General features: G+C 46.4%; 1 protein-coding gene across 2 annotated transcripts in view; it reads left to right on the top strand.

The window, feature by feature from the left end:
* KTI12 (KTI12 chromatin associated homolog) overlaps window positions 1–22542 on the top strand; it is a 298251-nt gene that overhangs the window by 26691 nt on the left and 249018 nt on the right. For both annotated transcript variants that reach the window (XM_069624748.1, XM_069624747.1), the window contains exon 2: window positions 18203–18254. In XM_069624748.1, coding sequence (XP_069480849.1) covers window positions 18203–18254 — 52 coding nt within the window. The remainder of the gene's footprint in view (window positions 1–18202; window positions 18255–22542) is intronic.

Here is a 22542-nt window from a genome sequence, read left to right as displayed (position 1 = left end):
TCTCTGACTGCCTGTCCGCCATCCAGGAGTGGTGTGCTGCCAATGATCTCTGCTTTAATGCCAGCAAGACTGAGATTCTCCTCATCGGCACACCTGTTCCCTCCTTTCCTGTCCTGTCACTCTCTGGCTGTTCTCTCTTGGCCATCTTCCTGCTCCCACCTCTGAGGCTAAAAACCTCTGGGTCATCTTCGACTCCACACTCTCCTTCTCTCCTAACCTCTCCGATGCCTCTAAGAAGTCACACTACCAGCTGCACCTCCTCAGAGGTATTCTTCCTTTCCCCTCCTTTCGCCAGAAGCTCACTGTCTCCAGAGCTCTGGTTCTCTCTAGGCTTGATTATTGCAACAGCCTCTTTCTAAGTCTGCCTGCTTCTACTCTTTGCCCTCTGCAACACATTCAGAACAGGGCTGTGAGACTTGTCCTTGACCTTAAGCCCATGGATCGAATCTCTACAGGACAGAAATCTCTCCACTGGCTCCCAGTGGCTGCGAGGATTAAGTTCAAAACCCTCTGCATTGTCCACAAGGCCTTTGGGACCTCAATACCTTCAACTCTCTCTTCCTAAATATCTTCGCTCATCCGCCTCGAACTCCCTAAGGGTCAGTCGCTTATCCAGGCAACAAGTTGGTGGTAGATCTCCTTCTTCGGCTGGGGCATTTCTCTGGAACAGCTTCCCTGCCTCCCTGAAACATGAGAACATCTCCGGTTCCGGAAGCACATCAAAACCTTTCTTTGCTTCTGCTTTCTCTCCTCCTCTCCCCTGCTGATTTTCCTGGATGATGCTGGAACTGCATTGGTTACCTGGCCACCCTCTGACCTCGGGCCCAGGTCCCCTCCCCCACCAGTCGCAAACATGCACTACCTTCCTGGCAACCCCTGCACTTGGGGACTGTTTTCTGTATCCGGTCAGTCCCACTACCAGCACTTTACACCTGTTGTCTGCACTTAACCCTCTCACTTGCCACAAGCTTGCCGTACTTTTACTTATTGTTTGTTCTATTATCCCATGTTCTGCACTGTCCCCTCCCCATGCACTTTTGCGGTCTGAATGACACCTGGCCTTGTAGGATCGTTGTCTGTCTTCCCTCTGTTCCCCTCCCTTGCCTCGTCGCGCCTTGAAACACTTGTGTATAGGCGCGTTATAAATGCCATATATCATATGAAGCCTCTACAACCTGTACGCAGATGCGTTCTTCTAATGTAGACACATTGAGTATCTTTAAATTGGGCATTGGTAACACCTATTAGTGCGCTGCTTGAAAGTGGGTGATAAATATGACATGCAACTATATACAAACATGATTTTATTTTGAATTTTGAAGGGGGTGTAACTGAACTAAGAGCAAAGCAGGTAGTCTCTAAGAGCCAGACCCGGGCAGAGGAAGCACTTGTGTTACAGCAGTCATGCCCGCTTCATGACCAAAAAGGGGTACAATTGTTTTCCTGATCACGCTGTTGAACATGCTCTTTTGTACTTTCTTAAAGCGAATTGACTCGAGTCCACTTTCCATCCTTTGCTACTACAAAGTAGTTTGTGTTGCCAATGAACTTTTAAGTGTGAAATTTCATTCCCAGCACAGATGCTAGTGCTGCCTGTCATCCCTGTGCAACGCAACTCGGTCTTGCCGGATTTCTGAGGCGGTTGTGCGACAAGCCAATACCTTTGCTGCCTGTATCGGCAATCGCAGTTGGTGGTTAAGTGAGTTTGTATCTTCCAGACTATAAATTAACAGCACAACATGCATTGGTGTTGCCGGCAGGTTAATATGGAGCTTGAATTGAAAGTGGTTCGTGGTTTTCCATTCTTCTTGGTTCCTTTTGTCTCAGTGTGGTGTTCTTTGAGAATTCAGTATTACATTGTGGACAACCAAACAGTGTTAAAATCCTAATGAAGTGTGGCACAAAACTATTTCGTGACACAGAGATGGGAGACCCCTGTGGTGTGTTCGTTCTGGTCGTAGCACTGCCCTGCTGAGTCCTTGGCAGGGACGCTTGTTATCAGTTCGCAAAAACAATTGTATGCGATCATTTAATCTGAAAACAAATAACCTCGGTCTTGCAGTCAGTTTTTCAAAGCACGTATTTCAGATGATAAACTATTCCAGCAGAAATGAATCTAATTTGATGCTGTAGAATATCTGCTTTCAACTGTAAAGCGCAGTCCTGGTGTTATTCAGTGTATAGTATATGGCAATACATGTTTGGTTTTCTTTTTCTTTACTGATAACGGCATCATCTCGTAGTGGTTCATTTTGTTTAGTTCTTTATGATCTCTGAATAAGAAACAATTTCTTATTTGGTGCCACCTGATTTCCAACCCCGGTTGTTTTGGGTTTCGCATTCCCGTCTTTTCTTTCTGATGCAGGACTACCAGCCCTACAGATTAGGGGTGTATCAGCCACGTTTGCCCCATAAAAATAGGCAAATACCCCCCACCTTAAAAATGGGGAGTAAAAATGCTCCCAATAAAAAAAAAAAAAGTCAAATAGACAGAGTCCCCCTGCTTTCACCCAAACCGCTCCATGGATATTTCTGGACCAGTAGTACAATAGCAAGAAATGGAAGAGGTCAAATGTATATTTGAATGTGGCTGAATTAAAGTATTTCTCACAAACATTCTGTTTTGTAGTTAAAATATATTTTTACTCTCATATAAAATACTCCCATTGGGAACAGGACTTACCTTTTAACTACCTATTTACTCCCGCCTTTCAAAAATAGAGAGTACAATACACTCACTTCAGACTCATCTGGAGCACTGAGGGTAGCCGTATCTGTGAAGTTGGAAGCATTTGACTTCTGATCATTGGCATTGTGTTTCTGCCGCAATCCCTTCTTTGGCAGAGCGAGCCCCCAGGACACTATTCCGCTGCCGCCTCCAAGAGTGCTGTCAGTAACTTCAAAGGGATGTTGCAGACCCAGATCCCTGCTGCCATCCCTCACCCATACTGTTAAGGTGGCCAGCTCCTAGAGCCACCAAAGAAAAGTGGGGAAGGGGACTCGACAGAACGTTAATGATGGCAATCTGAAGCAGATTGGAACCAACTTCAAGGGCATGTTTTCTTTAGGATTAAATGAAAACGTAGGTATTGGGGGAATTTGAGGGAGTGAGCAACCAACCACCTTTCAGATGACTTCTTTTACACATTACATTTTCAATTAATCTAGAAAATAGTGTACAGAACACTTGGTGCTTCACATGTATCAAACCAGTCTATATTCATGGTGCATGTTGTAAACAATTCAATTTTATGATGTGGCTGATACCCATTACTTTTCAGCCTATCAATGGTCATCCCTTTGACCTTCTATGGGACACTTCAAAAAGGAGCCTTGGCTAACTTCATTGTATGTGCCTTCTGGAGCCTAATTCTTGCACTCCACTAGGCATTGGTTTAGGATTCCTTAGTTGGACCATAAGTTTCTCAAGTACCAATCGCACACACAGATGGCAAGATGGAATTGGGGGCTTGGTCTGCCCAGCGTGTACCATTTGCCTGCAGGCAAGGGTTGCAGGGGCTTTTTCTGTTTGTCAGTGTTCAAAAATATTTCCTCCCCTGATGACCTTCCTTGGTCCATTGTTGCCAAGACCTTTGCTGTGCATCTCATGTGGGATCTCTGAGGGACACGACGGCTTCCTCATATGGGTGATGCCGGGGCCTGGATCAGGTCCCTCTGCAAGGCAGGATTCCGAATGAGCACAAGAAAAAGGGGGTGGAGACAAGGACACGTAGGAATCCTAGAGTCAAGATAATGCTCTGATTACTTACCGGTAATCTTCATTACCCCTAGTCCTACTCTTCCTCGTCACAGTACTTCATGAGGCACCCCCCTCCGACACAGGACCTTCTTCTATTTCTTTAAATCCCTATAACTCCTCCCCCACATCCATGTCACTCAGTTTCATATTACCAAGCCGGAGCATGGGACCTTCCCCGCAGGGAGGGTGAGGAGGGTCGTCAGTACTGTGACGAGGAAGAGTAGGACTAGGAGTAATGAAGATTACCGGTTAGTAATCAGAGCATTACCTCCACGTCCACTCTTCCTCGTCCCAGTACTTACTTCATGAGGTATACCAAAGCATCAACGGGGAAAAGGTCCCAATGAGACAGAGCCACAAACAGTGCAGCAAAACACACCCACAATAACTCAAATCACATCCCCACAAACAAAAACTCCAACCACGAAGGAACCAACCCCCGAGTGGGAGAAACTCAACCCATAGCGGTTGATGAAAATGCCTAGACCAGCCAAGGCGGCAGCCATACAAATCTCTTGCAGAGAAAAACCCTCCTTACATCGGGCCAGGAAGCCGCGAAACCCCTGGTAGACCGCCCCTGATTGTGCGCAGGCACAGGCAGGCCAGAAGCCACATAGGCCCTAGAGATCACAACCCGGAACCACCGGAAAATGGAAACCACAGATGCGTTATGCCCAGCCCCAGCCAGACCACAAGCAATCAGAAGACTATCAGATTGGTGGAAAAGGCAAACCAAGCCAAATACTCCAACGCGTCCCGCCGGACATCAATGTTAAGCCGAGCCACCTCCTCAGGCGTTCTTGGATCATGAAAGAAGTCAGGGAGAACCAGACCCTGAGAGGTGTGAAACCCGAGCGACAACTGAAGGGAGAAACTTCGGACCACACCCCGGCACCACCGAGTCTGGCAGCACCCTCAGGAAAGGAGCGTGCCGTAAGAGAGCCCCAATCTCCCCAAGCCTATGGGCAGAAGTGAGGGCAATAAGAAAAGCAGATTTCAGTGTAAGATGTTTGATATCAATCTCGGAAATGGGCTCAAAAGGAGGCCCATGAAGGAACTGTAATACAAGAGGGAGATCCCAAAAGGAAAGCCCTTTATCAGCACAAGGAAGGGAAGAAGAAAAACCCTGGATCAACTTCCCCACCAACACCTCCCCATTCAAGTGACCGTCAGAGTCCCCCAAAAGGAATTTCATGGAGGCCCGCTGAGAGCGAAGCCTGGAAAAACTGCCAGGCCCCTGTCAAAACCCCTCCTGGAGGAACCGAAGGATAGCAGAGGCCAGAACGCAGGGGAGGGATCCCAGACTGCCCATACCAGTCTCGGAAATGGCCCCAATGCCTGCCTAACACCTTCAGAGTGGAGGGTCTAAGAGCATCCATTTGGACTCAACTACAGGATCTGAGAACCCCTGAGATATCAACCTAGACTGAGCAATAGCCACACCGCCCATTGCATCCGGTGGAATTCTAACCGCAGATCCCCTTGAAGGGGACACGGCCACCTCGGAACCAGCCAAGGTTCTTAGGAACGAAGCTCCAACAGAGAGGGGAGCCAACTCCGGCGGCACCAGAACAGAGCTAACAACAACACAGTCACCCTGGACACTCAGATGCGCCAAACCACCCGGGGCAGAAGGGGAATAGGCGGAAAGGCATAAAGGAAAACCCCAAGGCCACTGTACAGAGAGGGCGTCCATCCCCCAATCCCCTCAACCTGAAACCGAGAGCAGAAGAGGGGAACTTCTGCTGAGGGCGGGGATGCAAACAGGTCTAGAACCAAGGACCCTAATCTGACACAGGTCACCGCAAAGACCTGGGCCAACAGGACCAGTTCTGCAGAGGAGTGAAAACCGGCGTCTGAGAAGATCCGCTTGAACATTGTCCACCCTTCTGATACGTGAGGCCAGCAGATACACCAGATGAGATTCCTCCCAGGTGCCTATCAGCGCTGCCAGAGCATTCAAGGAACAGCCGGAACCCCTTTTGCAGTTCACATATGCCAAGGCCGTCGTATTGTCCGATCGGACCAAAAACCGCCGACCGTCCAGCAACTCCTCGAAGTACACCAGAGCTTGCACAATGGCACAACTCTTGCCAATTGGATGATCACCGGCTCTCCCCAGATCTCACAACTCTTGAGCTGAGAGGACCCCCAATGTATACCCTTTCTGCTGGTGTTGGTAGTAGGAGAGGTCACAGGAGGAAGGACCATGCACACCTCAGCCTGTAGACCTGAAACCCCCCGCCACCATAGCAGGGACACTCGCAGCGCTGGGGACACTGAAAACAAAACTACGAAAGCCGAGATGTCGGGAGCCAGTGGGAGAGAGTATAAGACACCAGGAGACGTAACCGAAGACAGGCTCAAGGAACTGGAAAACATGCAAGACGCCACGTGCCCCGTAACTTCAGCAACAGGTGAGTCGAGACATACTGCCTTCTGAGAACCAGCCCAGAACAGCCAGCAAGCGCGCCCCCTGCACAACATCCAGAGTACGCTCTCCCCAGACGTCCGGACAAGCAGTGCAGGGTCTTGAGACCCATAAGCAGGTGACACATCCTAGAAGGCATAGGGACCAGGAACACCCGCAAGTAGAAAACTTGACCCTGAACAGGGAGAGGAACGGGCAAGACGGTAACCCACACCAACCGTTCGGAGAAAACGGATCCCATGGCCAACTACTTGGACCGTGAGCTGGGTACCAAAGTCCTAACCATGCAAACCTGGACAGGAGGAGACCGGAACGACAACTGAGACCCCCTCCAGAAGGAGCCCATTACCCAGGAAGCCAAACCCCACCGGTCCCATACACCTCCGAGAAGATAGAGACGAGGAGCCAGGGAAAACCGCCAGTCACTGCACTTGCACCAGAGGGAAATCACAGGACGTTGAAACAGGCCTGCGCCACAATATAACAGCATGCTTGTCAGCCCACAAAAAGATTTGACCTATCAAAAGGAAGATACTGGACAGCCCAGAAGTCCAGCAGACTATGGCCCCCTCAGCCGACAGAGGAGCCACCAGGCTGGCGTCAAAAGGGCAGAGTACTGTCACAAAGCGGGGCAAAGCAATCCATCCCGGATAGCCGACATCAAAGGCAACCCCCTACCTGAGGTATGCCTATACTGGAAAACCCACTGAAGTGACATCCCCCTCCACCGGCACCAGGGGCTCTGAGAACCCCTCTAAGCACAGACATGTGCCACCATGTGCCCTATCACTTCCCACAAGTCTGAGAGGAGGCGTGAAAGCAACACGTCAGCACCGGAGGACCTAGGGCCTAAAAGAAGAGACACTGGGAACCCCTGCATGGCCGTTACTTCCATGATCATTTTCCATAATCCCATGCCGGACAAGGGAAAAGCAAATCAACTCCTTTGACTTTCCCTTGCGCAGTTTAGAGGAAGAGGACAGGACAAGGAGTCTGCGTCCATAGCTAGCACAGACCCAAACACACCACTAACACACCACATGACTGAGAGGTGGCTTGAGCCCTGTATCCAGTAGCTGGTAGCCCCATGCTCTAAATCGTTCCAATGCATCGGTCTAGGAAGGATGAAGGACCGAGTCAGCACCGCTGAGACTCGAACCCGAAGTGTAGAGTATGCCAGGCCGGTACCCTTCCGGCCGCTTGCAGATGTGTCCAAAATCTGCGCCGTATTCACAGGCAGCACGCAAGGAATGCAGCCAACATCCGGTGCATACTGGGCTGTGTGTGTCTGAGGAGCTGGTGGTATGTGACATGTCTGTGACAGAACAGAGCCCCGCACTTTCAAATAGTCTGTCACAGTCACCCCACGACAAGAAGCAGAGAGTCCTCACAACAAAAAAGGAAGGCTAGCCCATACTGCCAAGTGCTTGCCATCATTTCCAATAAAGATGTGTACACAGAGCACGAGGTAACGGCCTTTCAAAGGAGTCAAGATGGCCATACCAGCAAGAGAGGGGAAAACATCAAGCACAGTCCTCCCCTCTCCTTACCTTCCCCCAGAGAATGCAGCTGACATCCGGTGCATCCTGGGCCGTGTGTCTCTGAGGAGCGGGTGGTATGTGGCATGCCTGCGACAGAACAGAGCCCCCGCACTTTCAAATACTCTGTCACAGTCACCCCACTACAAGAAGCAGAGAGGCCTCACAACAAAAGGGAAGGCTTAGCCCATACTGCCAAGTGCTTGCCATCATTTCCAATAAAGATGTGCACACAAAGCACGAGGAAAACGGCATGTTGAAGGAGTCAAAATGGCCATACCAGCAAGAGAGGGGAAAACATCAAGCACAGTCCTCCCCTCTCCTTACCTTCCCCCAGATAATGCAGCTAACATCCGGTGCATCCTGTGCTGTGTGTGTCTGAGGAGCGGGTGGTATGTGACATGCCTGCGACAGAACAGAGCCCCCGCACTCCCAAAGACTCTCTGCCACTGTCACCCCACGACAAGAAGCAGAGAGGCCTCACAACAAAAGGGAAGGCTAGCCCATACTGCCAAGTCGAATCAAGATGGCCAAAACAGGAGGAGAGGGGAAAAACATCAAGCCCAGTCCTCCCCTCTCCTTACCTTCCCCCGGGCCGTGCAGGACCCGGGACACAATGCTCACGCTGCGGTCCGGAGCCCAGCAAAGAACCGAGCGAGGCAATCCAGCTCAACTGTGACCCCCAAGCCCCGCAGGGGGCCCAGGAGCAGTGCCGCACCTGAGGGAGCCGAGGGCCCCGCCACACAGCCCCCCCGGGGGGCCAGCAATCGGTGCTCCCTGGTGCCCCGCACCGGGAAAAAAAGTCCAACCTGCCGGAGGCAGGAAAAATTTAAACTGAGTGACATGGATGTGGGGGAGGAGTTATAGGGATTTAAAGAAATAGAAGAAGGTCCTGTGTCGGAGGCGGGTGCCTCATGAAGTAAGTACTGGGACGAGGAAGAGTGGACGTGGAGGTAATGTTTGTTTCAGCCGCTGGTGTGGTATTTGCAAGGTGCAGTTAAGAGGCATTTCCCCCAAAAGTAAAGAAGAACCATTATTTGTATACTGAAGAGGTGAAATATTTTACCAACCGCTGCAAAGCTGCACTCTATAGAAACCTAAAATCAAATTGTGATAGACATGTTCATTTGTAATTTAAATTGAATTTTGTTCCATTGATTCTTTCCATGTTATCTTAAAAGGATTTATTTTATTGAGGACATGTATAAAATACGTATCTTTTCAGAATTGATTGTCGGAGTGCTGTACAATTGAAAACAATACATTACATAAATCTAATTATCAATTACAACATCAAACACCATATTCATATTATCACCCAAGTCATTCAACTTAAAAGGGCATGGTCAGCCAATCATAACTATAAATGAATAACCTTTTTAATTGGCCCTTTACTTGGAGAAAATATGTTTTGTAAATTACAGTTAAAGACGGAGCAGTCTGTAATTTAGTGGGAAGGCTATTCTGGAAGGTTGGGCTCAACACAAGCAAATGCATGGGGCTGAATTTAGTTTCTTCACATTTGAAATTTCCAAAATGAGTTTACCTTGGTTACAGGAACGCTCATTCCTTCCAAAAAAAAAAAGTCTGGAAGCAAGGTACAGACATCCTAAACGTTAAGAATCCTAGCTTAAAAAAAATTGTTCTTTCAAAGGAAGCCAGTGTAGCGAATTTAAAATAGTTGAAACACAGTCAAACCTTAATTCCTACATTAATTTTTTTTTCTAAATGCAGTGCTAAAAAGCCTTGAGAGGCACATTGCCCTCATCCACTACAGCTCTCCTCTCCCACTTGACTGGTCTGGCCACCTGGCCGTGACTTTCAACATTTTGCACACCACCCCATTCAAGCACTCCAGCAGAAACCCATCAGACAAACCTTCAGGTCCTTCAAGAAATTCCCAGTGGAAGCCCTCCTGGAAGACCTCGCCAACTTGCACCAAACGCCCCCAACCGAACTGCGACAATCTACTGGAAGCACTCGGCGCCACCCTCCGTCCCCGTCATATGCCTTTGAAACAACACACCTGCAAATCGAAACCATCAGCACCCTGGTACACGCAAGAACTCGACCTCAGAAAAATAGTTATCCGGAAATGAGAGCAGACCTGGTGCTGCTCCAGGACCGCATCCGACTTGGCATTCCTGAAGGGTCTCTGAGCAATCTGCCAACAATCAAAACCGCCATGGCCATCTACTATCGGAGCACCATAGCAGAAGACAATAAAAGCAGAGCCCTCTTCAAAGTGGTCAAACGCTGCATCAACCCGCTACCAGACACTGCCATACCACACCCCCCGCCATCAACTCCTTCTTCAACAAAATCAGCAAGATTCGCCAGCACATAGACACCAGCTCTGCAGTCACAGACCGACCTCACGTCCCTCCTCAACAACATTCAAGAGACTCTCTACAGAGGACCTGGTAGAAACCCTGGCTGCTCTCAAAGCCACATTGTATACAAACAACATCCTCCCATCATCCATCCTCAAGACCCTGGTTGCAGAGGCTCTCCTTTCCTACCTGGAGATCATCAACAGCTCCCTAACTTGAGCCACCTTCCTATCAAACCTAAAGACGGGACGAATCCCCCCTCTACTAAAGAAACCCACTCTGGATCCCGATAACCTATGTAATGTCCTCTCGCCCATCTTCCCTTCCTAGGTAAGATCATTGAGACTGCAGTAGCTGCACAACTTCAACACATAGACACCCACAATCTCCTCCAAACCTACCAATGCGGGTTGAGATCCAGATGCCGCACGGAGACGGCAACCATACAGGTGGTCAACGCCTTCAACATCCTTAATGATGGCCACTTTCGACACAGTAGGCCACTAGGTACTAATGGAGAATCGGCATCAGTGGAAGGCGAGCAATGACCTTATCCTACGTTGTTTCAAGTCCTAACTCAACTACCAGCAGTTTGTTCAGATGGACTCCTCTGGATGGACAGTGCTACCCGTCACCTGTGGAGTCTCTCAGGGTTCCATCCTCTCCTCCGTGATCTTCAATCTATACATGAAACCGTGGGAGCCCTCCTGGCTACACACAACATCCGCCAATATGCTGATGACGCACAGCTATACCTCCAAGATCGACTCCATCAAGGACATCCACAGGCTGAAAACCTTCTTCTCAAAGTCCAATCTTGAATGTCCAGTGCATACTTGAAGCTCAACCCCATCAATACCGAAATCCTACTCCTCGCCAACAATAACAAACACCCAGACATACAGATCTGGCTATCAACCATGAACCCCGACGGCCTCACACCAGTGCTCACCTGATCTCTCGGGTTCCACAAGCACTTCTCCTTCAAGACAAAAATAGCTAAGAAAAGACAACTTGGTATCGGCTCTCCCGCCTGCGGAAAGCCAAGCCCATCCTCCTCTCCAGACAGCTTTAGATCCACCATTCAAGCACTGGTACTATCCCACTTGGGTGGGGGCAATACCCTCATCGAAGGCCTCCCGTCATCCTCTCTTGTGCGCCTGAGAAGTGTCCAACATGCGGCCCCACACCTCAAGGGTCTAGGCAGATATGACCATGTCACCCCATTCCTCATCGACCTTCACTGCATGCAAAAATCACCTTCAAGTCTTGCTGCATCATTTATAAAGCAGTCGCCCTCAAGTCATCCAGCTACCTTGCAGAGAAACTCGGCCTCTCCGGCAGACATTGCACCACCAGAAGCCAGACATATGCAGACTTGAAATCTGCTGCTGCATAAAGAAAAGGACCAGAAAACGAGCCTTCTCTGTCTGCACCCCAAGACTATGGAACCTCCTCCCACGTCATCATCACTCTTTCCCCACGCTCATACAATACAGAAAAGAACTCGAGACCCACCTCTTATGAGTCTCTCCTTCTCAACACCTAGGCTATCACATCGCCCCCCGTGACATCCGAGTCTCTAGATGCCATCCGCCCCTCTCCTCCACGACACCCATGTACAGCTGTACCCCTGCTCTGTGCCCCTCTGTATCCTACCCCCACTGTATATCTGTTCTGTTGTTACCTCTGAAAAGCGCTCTGTTATGCATCTGTACTGTTGTATACTTCTGTAAAGTGCTCTGTTGCTTCTCGAAGCTAGGTCTGCGCTTAATAAATACAATAATAATCATAATGAGGATATTAGGAGGGTGCTTGATACACCAACCAGCAAGACATTTTGACCATCTATGTGAGACAGTACGAAAGCATGAACCCAAGAATTAAAAGAAGTAGATGGAATATAATCTTTGATATTGCGAAGATGATAATAGGCCATCTGGACTTTCTTGGATGCATGCAGTCTAATGGATGATTTATTGACTATTGTAAATCCTAGAGACTTTGGAAAATTCGGTATAGTTTTTCCAACTAGAAATTAAGGCAGCCAGGATTTGACTGGATTAGAAACCATGACGTGACAGAAGAGTAGAAATTCAATTTTGACAATTAATTGAATTTAAAATTGGCTGTATCCACCCAATCTTCAGTATATGAGAAGCAACAGCCCCACCAATGAGGTGACGCTGACAATGGTAATTGTGTGTCGGTAGTATGGTGAATGGTGCTGCCATAACCAGAAGCTATGTCTCACAGGAGCACCATGTAAATATTAAAATGTTATGGTGACAAAATGGATCCACAGCACACAGGAAGAGTTTGGACTGTCCATTTGGACTTCTTGATGTTTGTTTTCATTCTTTTCTCTGGCAATCTAACCCCCCCCCCTTTCCTCCCATACCCATGCACTGTATGTTGAGCAATACTCTGTGGCCCAAGTATCTAAAGCCGGATCGGGATGTAAAATTGGTGCACCCCTTGAGCAGTTTTGATGGATAGGGCCCACTAAACCCCAGCTTTGTGAGGCTCCACCTGAGGTCCGGGAAGTAAGGCGTTCCAGTATTGGACAGCCATGGTGTGAAATGGCAGAAGTCGGGAGTTTCGCTTGAGGGAGGCCCAGGGATCTCGTAGCATAGATCCATTTCCCCCTTTAAGTTCTTCTTTGCACCCTCAGGGTTTCCCTCCTGTAACCTATCACTTCATGCTTGCTTAAGTGATGGTGCCCTCTCTGTTCCTTGCTCCATTGCTATCTTCTGGTATAGCTTCTTGGGCCCCCAGTTTTGCACTGAATGTCACTGGATTACTTCATGAAAAGCTTTATCAAAGTGTGCTTCAAATCCTCCCTCCCTCCATCCCACCCTCCACGGATTCTGGAGTTGCATATGGCCTGCAAAACATTGCACCGCCTCAAATAGCAAGCTTGGGTTCAGCAGGTGCCCGCATAAACATTGAGCAGTATTTTGTACAGGGAAGTGCACGTTGCCCTTTTTCCATAGAGATAGTATTTCAAACACTGTTACATTAGGTAAAGTCTCTAAGGAGCGTCCCAGATGGTGGAGAGCAGCTTCTCAGCAGCTATTGATAGCTTTTAGTTGGAGAGGGCGAGTGGTGGGAGTGTTTTGCTCTATAGAATCTTTTTACCAACAAAATGGTCAAACACCTAAAAGACTTGACTGGTATTGACAGCATTATACTGTAACGTGCTTTTACCCATTGCTACGCAGAACAGTTTATTAGACTTCCCAAAGTTATAAAAAGGCTTGTCTCTTAACTCCTTTTTGAAATAAATTGTGGAGGTGAAGGGGGGCTGGGTGGATCGAGATTTGTTTCCTTCCAAAATCTGTGGTGTCATCTCAGGAAGTAGAGTTGGGAGATATAAATTGTGAGTCATGAGAAATGTAGAGCAAGTAAGGTCAGATTTAGGGTGCTTCTGCATTTGGTGACTGTGCTGGTCTGGGAACAAATGGAGGTGGTTTTTCAGCAGCTTTGTCCTGCAGCCAGTTAAAAACTCTTGTCGCTATTTCTGCTGTTTTATTTTCAAAATGGCTGCCTGCATGCAGCACTGCACTCTCCGGGGTAATCATTTTGGCATTAGTGACGAGTGTGCACAGGTGGGCAGGTTTAGCAGCAGTTTGCTGCTGTCAGACAGAGAGCCAGTAGGAAAGACCCTCTTCGGGGACTCGCAAAGGCAAAGTGATTCTTAGGTTTGGTGCAGTTCAACTGTGAGCGGAAGTTCAGGGTTTATTAAAAGTAAGTGCAGGATTAGTGAACATTGGGAAGGCGGTAAGCATTTGACAACAGTAAGCAGTCTACTTTCGTTATAAATCCTTTTCGATTGGACAGGGGTCTTCCAGGATCGCCGTAGGTCCCTGGGATACTCCAATGGAATGCAAAAACAGGAATGCTTTGTCTTGCTCAGTCGCACTAACCATTTTCAGAAGCGCCAGAATACTGGTCAGCATTTTGAGGATACTATCTCAAGTTAAATGGTTGGGGGAAAAATGCCTGAACAGTCTTTTATAGTAAAATACCTTTTTCATTAGTGCATTTTACACTTCCATGTCCAATTAGTTCATTTCCAAGAGTGCAGGTTTCGTTTGTGTTTTTAAAAGTTGTCTATATTGGCCCGTATAGGGGAGGCTACGATTTGTTATGAGGTAAAAATTGAAAAACTGACAACCGTCTTGCTGATGCCTGGGGAGGGTTAATGGGTCCCTTGTGTGACTGGTGTAGGAGACCTGTGATGTGAACATGAGTATGTGAAATGTATGTTATTGTTTAGTGCGGACCTAGCTCGAGAGCAGTGGAGTGGTCAGTGTGGGCAGACAGCGGTTGGGCTGGGACAGCAGAACATTATGATTTGCTGTCTGTCACCCGATTGGGATTAGTCCTTGGTCGGGTGCATCGTTTGGAACCATGCATCGTTGTGCCTGTGTTCAGTGTTTTAGTTCCTCATCACAAACATTAGTATTTGAAACTTTCAATGGGGTATGTAGGAGGTTTAGGTGGTACACATTTTTCTGATGGTGCAATTTTCAACTAGGCCAGGAATCTTAATTTAGACTCCTACAAAAAATGTGAGACACTGGCGAGACAGCATTGAGAATTTATACAAACCAGAGTCGATGGGTAACTTGGGATTTACCCTGCAAGGGCGGCACAAATCTTCAGGTAGTGTAGGCACTAATTTCTAACATGATTAACTACTAACATGTAACAAAACAAATATAATTGTTTAGAATGGGATAGCGGAGGCCATAGCACTTTGTGCAAATCGTGGCGCAGGTTTAGGGTGCAAACTGGGATGTAAATGGGATTGCAAGCATAGACTCTCATGCTGTTTAGAAAATAAATGCAGGAATTAAAACTGCTCTTGCAATGGGAGACATGAGGGTTAGAGAACTTGGAATGTGCAAAATCATGTTGCTCAAAGTAGGCCCATTGTCCGTGTTCTAGCGCAGGAAGCCAGAATAAGAAATGTAACTCATCGATTCTAGCATTCATTGAACTAAAACTCTGCTCAAAGGTGACGGTAGAATACAACAGGGACTTCTGGATGTTTCCAGGCATGGCCGTTCAGAGGAAGTGTCTGACATATGACATCACAGTCAGGGGGCAGATCTTGACTTTGTATAGGGGAGTATACATGAATTGGGCAGGTAGAAATCTAATTGATTCACACTAACTGTGCCAGGGATTTGTAGGCAAATGTCACTGGTGGTTAATGCTGGTGTGGGAGAGTTCTCACTCGACCTCCATATCCATTTTGACCTTTCCTTTTTCCACAAAGTTCCAGAAGTTTGAAACACTTATAGGTATTTATGCATATCAGGAAATTTAAATCTAACATCTATATTGTTTGGAAAGGATGCTGAAGTTTATGGAGCAGAAGCCTGCCTGCCTGCCTTGAGAATGTGTCATTTCTTTTTTTTTCTCCTTTTTTTGCTTTATAGCACTCTGGGTTTATTGAAACCCATACAACATGAATAACCAGAGCAAGGCACTGTTCCATGATAACCTTTCAGCAGTTGTGTCCAGGACATCGGGGCATGAACTGGCAGAGTATTTCAGGCTTTGTTTTCTCATTGTTTTGTTGCACATTTCTTCATTGTGGAAACCTCTTGAGTGACGTTTTTCTGGGCATAGTTGCAGGATCGAAGGCACCATTTGCAATTTATTTTTTTATTTTTTCTGTAGTAGTGTCTTGCGATGGGCACGCGGTTCATGATTCTTGACCACTGACTCTAGGCACCCTTGTGCTGCTGTGGACAGGTCTCAGCCAGCTTCTTCCCTCTGCTCAATTCACTTCTCAACCTCTGTACAGTTCATGTATGTCCACCTTTGTTGCTTAACCAAAGTGTAGTCCACTATGACGTCAACCTTTTTTTGGGAGGGAGATTTCTTGTTCTTGTTTTGATGGGTGTAAGCCCAGACTCCGCTAATGCGCTTACCACAAAAAGGCCATTCTTGTAAAATGATATGCAGTTCATGTCCGAATGAGGAAGCCAATTCTTCAGTGCATGGAGAAACTGTCCTACGGAGCCTTCTGGCATACTATGTGCATATAATCCTAATTTATTTACATTGTGCTGGGATTTAAGTATTTCATATTTTCTATTATGGGTTCAATCATCGTATCAACTGTGATGGCATAGCTGACTGTTTCTGCTAAAGCCAAGTGTGCAGTTTATATAATCCTAGCATTTTAATGAATCTGCTTGGCACAAAGCTCTGTTTTCATGCAACTTGCACGCTGATAAAATTGTGTGATATGATGTTTAGAATAGTAATACGCTATTGGCAGTAGGAATAATTGTGATGTGCTGTTTTAGTAAATGTAATTATTCAGAGTGCTGTTTTTAAATGCATAACATATTCAGATATCATCTAAAATGTCTTTCTGGGAATTAAGACTGGGTCAGATGCTGAAACGTGAATGCAATTCTTCCCTACGTCTGCTGTCTGCCACTCCGCTCCCCAGAGTCATATAAAATCAAAGAAACTTGATGCATCATTGGATTGCTGTTGTGTAAGGAAGGCATCATTTACTGTACATCCTCCAGTTTTGCAGTTCTCCGTTACCCTTTTGTATGATATAAAAACTGTATTAGTATGTTTCCAGCATCGCCTTCTTAAGTTTCTTGCTTAAAAAAAAATATTAAAATGCAAATTCTAATTTGAAGACCAATGTGGGTCGATGACTGGTATTTCAACTGTCCTCCACACGGGTGCTCATTTTATCAAGCTATGATTTGATAATGGTCTCCATTAGCAGATTGACGTTCGAACCAGTGACCTTCCAGCTATACATCGGTCATAAAGGCAGGTTCATTGCCCCATTTAGCCATCTTGCCATCTAGAAAACAGAAAGGAGGAGCACAAATGGGAGGAATCCAATGTGAGGGCACAAAGTAGAGGTGCAGTGTATGGCACAAGCGCACAAAAGATATTGACTGAGCAAATCGGGAGGACAAAGAGTCTTGGCTGAAAAAAAAGAAGGCACTCAAAGTCTCAGTGGAAGGATGATATGGGGTCACCTTAGTTGGCAACAGAGTTCCTTAGTAGGGACAGCAGATGGTAAGGGAACAGAAAAGTAAGTAGTGCAGGTGACCAGGAAATTCAGGAGCCCTAGGAAGTGGAAGAGAAGTTAGTCGAAAATAATAAAGGGAACTGGTGACCAAGGAGGAAGGACGCACAGCAGTGGTTAAAACTGGGTCTTAAGGGGAAGTGACGTGGATGGGGGGAAAAACACGAGGGGGAATTAGAAGAGCAAAGTGATTGTAGGAGAAGGGTCTGAAGATGGAAGTGAGAAACCAGAGGACAGGCCAGAGTTTGCTGGAACTCAGATGGTAGTCTTGGCCATGCTATGGGAACACTAAAGAAGTGAAATGGGTGGGGTGGGGGGGGGGGGGGTTGAGCGGGGAGACACGAGATGGTACTAAATAGATTGGAAGAGCAGACCCACCTCACCCCTGTATGGCTTCTGTTTTTCTCCACACTGTAGGTGGTCAACATTACTCCTGATTGCCAGAATACTATGAATCAACATGTTCCAGTGGTACACTAGCTAGTGCTCTCATTCCAAAACATTGTGGCATAGTTAGGCACAACTTTAGCAACAGTTACACAAGGAAAACAAGGTGTTCTTGCTTGCTCTAAAAAAAGGTTTTGCAAAAGCACACTCGATTATCTTCTGTTGAACGTATGGCAGAGTTTCGCTATATAGTGCTAAGTTTGAACTTCACCACTTCCTGACGTTTTCTTGGTTCTGAGAGGAACTTGCCAAATAGCAATTCAAATAAAATCCAATCCAATTAAAAGTAAAAAACGAATCTATGCAGCACTTGTAAATGCATTCCCGTTCTCGTCAATAACAATTTGGGAATTGCATTTATTGGTGAAAACGACAGGCAATACAGGTTAACATACATTTAAACTTGGCAAATCCCTTCTCTCTGGCATTGGTGGTGATCTTTTAAAGCCCTCACTAGATAGGAAATGTGAATGGTAATCTGCTGGACAGGGCTGATGGTGCATCTTGCTGTGATTTGAAAACCTTAAGTGTTTGCTTGTGCTAGTTTATGTAAATATTCGTAACTAGGAATGTTTTTTTTTTTAATGTATTGTTTTTTTTACACAGATTCTCGGAAAGAAAAGGAATTGAGAGGAGCCTTGAGAGCAGAAGTTGAAAGGTAACAGTCACTGTTCTGGTTTTTGCCGCCGTTTTTCCCTTCTGTGGGACATGATTTTTGGGATTAAAAAAGAGATGTTTGCAGGGAAATCACACCAAAATGTAACACAAGTGGGTTAGTAGGCCAGCGCTAGCTGTAAAACAGGGCTCATGGCAGATCACTGCTGCACTATTGATTAGGTGTCTCCTGTTTGTAAGACCAGGATATTTTATTGAGCAGGTTGAAGGGGAAATGTGCTGGCCCCGCTACAGTCTGTTCATCTTGGGCTTGCTAATGACTTATAACCCACCAAAATGTGTTTTCTAGCCCCGAAAGAGTGAGGTGTATAAATTGTGTATAGCATATGTAATTACAACATAACATTATGTTCTTCTGGATTAACAATTAATTTAAAGCACCTCCGAAGTTTAACATCTCACTTCTTTTCATTGGACCAATTCCATTCAATCCTCAAGCTCGTCTAAATACATGTGAATTATAGTGCAGAAGAACTCCTAAACACGTCTAGAATCTAATATCATTATCTTGTCCTAACGACCAGTTCCACTGGTTGCAGAAACTGTCAAAGTTGATGCTTTGTGTCGCTTTTGGTGAAGGTAAACCTTGAACATACATCCCATATTATTTTACTCGTAATTTGATCCAAAAAGATCTTATTGGCTTGGATGGGGGCATATGAAGAAGAAATGCTACCTGAAATATCAGTGCCCATTATATGCGAGTTCCTCTTCACCCCCACTGATCTTCTCCCACGAGAACATTTAAAAGAACCTCGCCTTTTGGCTTGGCACCCTGAAGTGAACAATAGTCAAAGGGTTTCATGTTAGATTACTGATTTAAAATAATACTGAAGTGGATTAGTTTCCAGTGACAGAATCGGTGGTGCATTGTGAAGTCGGGCTGTGAAAACGGAAGGCCATCATTAAGTAGTGTTAATTCAGGGTGAATCTGTCATTGTGTTATGTGGGTTATATGTTTAAAACTGCTTTGAGATATTCAATTAATTCTTGAAGGGAAAGGAATACATTGTCCAGATAATCGTCTTTCTCCCCCCCACCCCCTACATCTACATCTCCACTAATATTAGTTAACGTTGAATATCACTTCCACTTTTTTGGAGAGAAACCCTTTTTAATTTTCAGGCAAATATAAATGTAAACAAACTACAAAAACCCTTCTTGTTACTTTCAAATAATGCATTTCCTTCATATTAATTATTGAAAAACGATAACACTGGGAGCTAAATAGGCTATGAAACTGGAACTCTTTAGACACTTTAAGGCAGCAAGGCTTCTCCAGAATTCCACGATTCATCAAAGTGGCGCTTGGAGTCTTGTTCAGTTTTCTGTGAAGTCCGTTTCACTGGACAATTTAGTTTACTTCAAAAATGGCATTTTATTACAATTTCTCAAGTGTCTTTTACTGGCACAGAGCAGCAAAAGGTACATCGATCTTTAAGGAGTTTTAAAACACTTTTTTTCACAAGCTTTTTTTTAGGGATGGCTTTTGAGGCAGTATTTCAACATTATTTGACCAATGTCACTCTTGAGGGTAGGTAAAGGTTGTGGAAAGGAAACGATGTGCGTTTTCACAAAGCAGAGAGGGATCAATATGCATCTCGCACAGAAGCAGGGTTTAAAATGTTATGATTTATTTAGGCCCGTTGTATAAAATAATGGGCAAAATAATGAAAATGAAGCTCAATAACAAGTAGCCTTCACCTTGGGGATTACTGAAACAAAGATCGGAGCATCACAGTCCTCAATTTGGAAGTCTCTTCTTGGACCACTTATTCACTTCTTGGTCACTTCCAGTCTTGTTTTAAGTCCCACGCTTCTTTCTTGGCTCCTTGTTCTGTAGCTTTGGTCCCCTTTTTCTATTCTTGGACTCTTGTGGCAACCCTTTGATTAGGTCTCGAACTGCACATGTGGCCTTGGTAGGTGGCACGAAGAAGGGCTAGTTAATGTAAAACATAGCTCCAGATCTTCTATCTACAGGATCGGTCAGGGCTACATAGTCCTCCTTTCCATCTAAAAATTCTGGCTCTTGTCCCCAACACCCTTTTCTCATCTACCCCTTTGAAGATTCTGAATGGTCTCGTGCCCAAGTGGATTTGTCTGTTGTCTCGTCCTCCTTCTCTCCACTGTACTCCTCTAATGCCTCTCCCATCTGTTCTACAATGTGTGCCACATGTTCATGCCTCCAAACCTCGACTCCCTACCGTACTTTCGCCTTCAACTGAACGTCGTCAACCTCTCTTTGGTTGTCTCACCTGGCCAGGAGGATAGCTTGGAGGCAACGCACTTGTCTTGGAAACAAGATAATGTGGAGGAGCCCCATGTCTGTTTCTTAGAAGCTGGAATCTGGCATGAAGCATGATATTAAAGAAATGCAATTCACCTTTCCTCCTTCTCTCATCCTTCGTATAGCTTTCGCAATATTAATTAAATACAATTCACCTCTCCTCCTCCTCATCTCGTCCTTCTTATAACTTTCCATTTCTCCTCCTAGGAGTTTTTTCCCAGCCACCATTTAAATCTGCTGTTTCTCTCCGACTTTTACCGCCAACTTGCTCCATTTCGCTCTCCCTGCTGTCTTCTTGACGCTGTTCCTCCAGCCCCACTCCCTTTTGATGTTCTTCCTCTTCTTCATGCCTTACGTCCCCATTGTGCCTCACCACCTCTTTACTCTCCACATTTTCCAACTTTCTCTCTACAGAGTTCTTTATCCTGCTCCAGCCCAACTTCTTCCTGAATCTGTCTCCAGCTTCCCCAACTCTGCTCCTTGACTTGTCTCCAAACACCCAAATTCTGCTAGAAATCTGTGCCCTTTTTAAAGTGCTTGTGCTCCTCCCCCTGACCCATACACCTGATAATGGAGAACTGCTCTGTCGCACAGGTTTTTGTGGGACTCTGAAACATGCAATTCCCAGTTCCCAACCTGCCTGAGCATTTATTTGGACACTGTTTTGCTCAGTGACCAGATATCTGCCTCATTCTCCCTCTTGAATTCAGGAGCCACGCGGAGGAATGCCAGTCTCTCCCTGTAGTCTGCTCTTGGTTCACCTCTGCTGCAGCGACCATGACTTGTTTGTTCCACTCTGTGAGAATTGCAGGTAGTACGATTGGCAGTGTCCTGATCTTCCTCAAACCATGAGGGCAATTGAACATGAGCAGTAGCAGTCCTTAACATACCTAAATTGTCCTCGTTTGAGGAGGGTACCTAAGGCTTGCTTCCATGCATATTTTGGGTGATAAAGAACCTTGAGGGTGCTTGCGCCCTGGCTGCACAGAGCATAGTTTTACAGCTACTTAAAGGGGCAGGAATAGGTTCTCACTTACTATGCAAACCCCTGCTGACTGGGGCAAGGTCATGGTAGGGTAAGCAAGGGGATCATGTCAGCACCGACCCCCAGGCCCAGTCTCTGAACGGGTGACAAAGCTCAGCCCCATGGCCAACTCATCCCTTTCCCCAAGACTCAGGTGGGTACTTCACCACTGCATGCAGTATGCCTTGCTTGTCTTTCTGACTTTCACCACTTAGAGCACTGTAACATTTATCAAACAATGTTTTCTAGCAGAGACCTGTATAGTAGTAGGTGCTGGGCATAGCTGAAGGCATCTGAAATGCAATCTCTGCCATCGCTTTCAGAGTTGCAGCTCTCAAAACCCATGACAGCAGACTGGCAGCCTCAAGGGTCTCTGACAGTTCAGATCTCTCACTGAGCCCTCTGACCAGGCGCGGCATCCCAGATGTCCCTGTGAGCACCGATTGACATGAAGTCCATATATCAAGAACCATGCTGGTAACCTTCTCTCAGTCAAGGAGTCCCATGGGGCCTGAGTTGAGGGCAATTCTTTTCAATCTGGGGACGTTGGGATGATCTCTCAGGCTCTGTTGGGGCTCCCAAAGAGCATCCAAAAATGCATATTATCCTAGAGCTACTTATTCCAATGGTTCCTGCCTCTAGAGACCAAGGCATCATGGGTCATGACCAAAGACCCCTGCAAGGCCTACAGCTCCATGACCAAGTACACTTTTGAGGGACAGAACCTGTGTCCAGGACCTAAAGTTGTGCTTTCATTGAAGTTGTTACCCCCTGCATCTTCAGACTCTATTGCTTTTAGAATGTCCTCTATGGATGTTGTAACTTTTTAGATCTTGCCTGCCTACAAGTGGTAAAATTGAATATTGCAACGTATGTCTCGCACACTCTGACACCAATCAACTTCAAGACTCATCAGCCTAAGGAACCATCCTGTCCTTTTGATTCCACTTGTCAGCTCGC

The sequence above is a fragment of the Ambystoma mexicanum genome, chromosome 11, assembly GCF_040938575.1.
Source record: "Ambystoma mexicanum isolate Mex_15411 chromosome 11, UKY_AmexF1_1, whole genome shotgun sequence".
In the NCBI taxonomy this organism is placed as follows: Eukaryota; Metazoa; Chordata; class Amphibia; order Caudata; family Ambystomatidae; genus Ambystoma; species Ambystoma mexicanum.
This window is presented reverse-complemented; position numbering and strand designations above follow the sequence as displayed.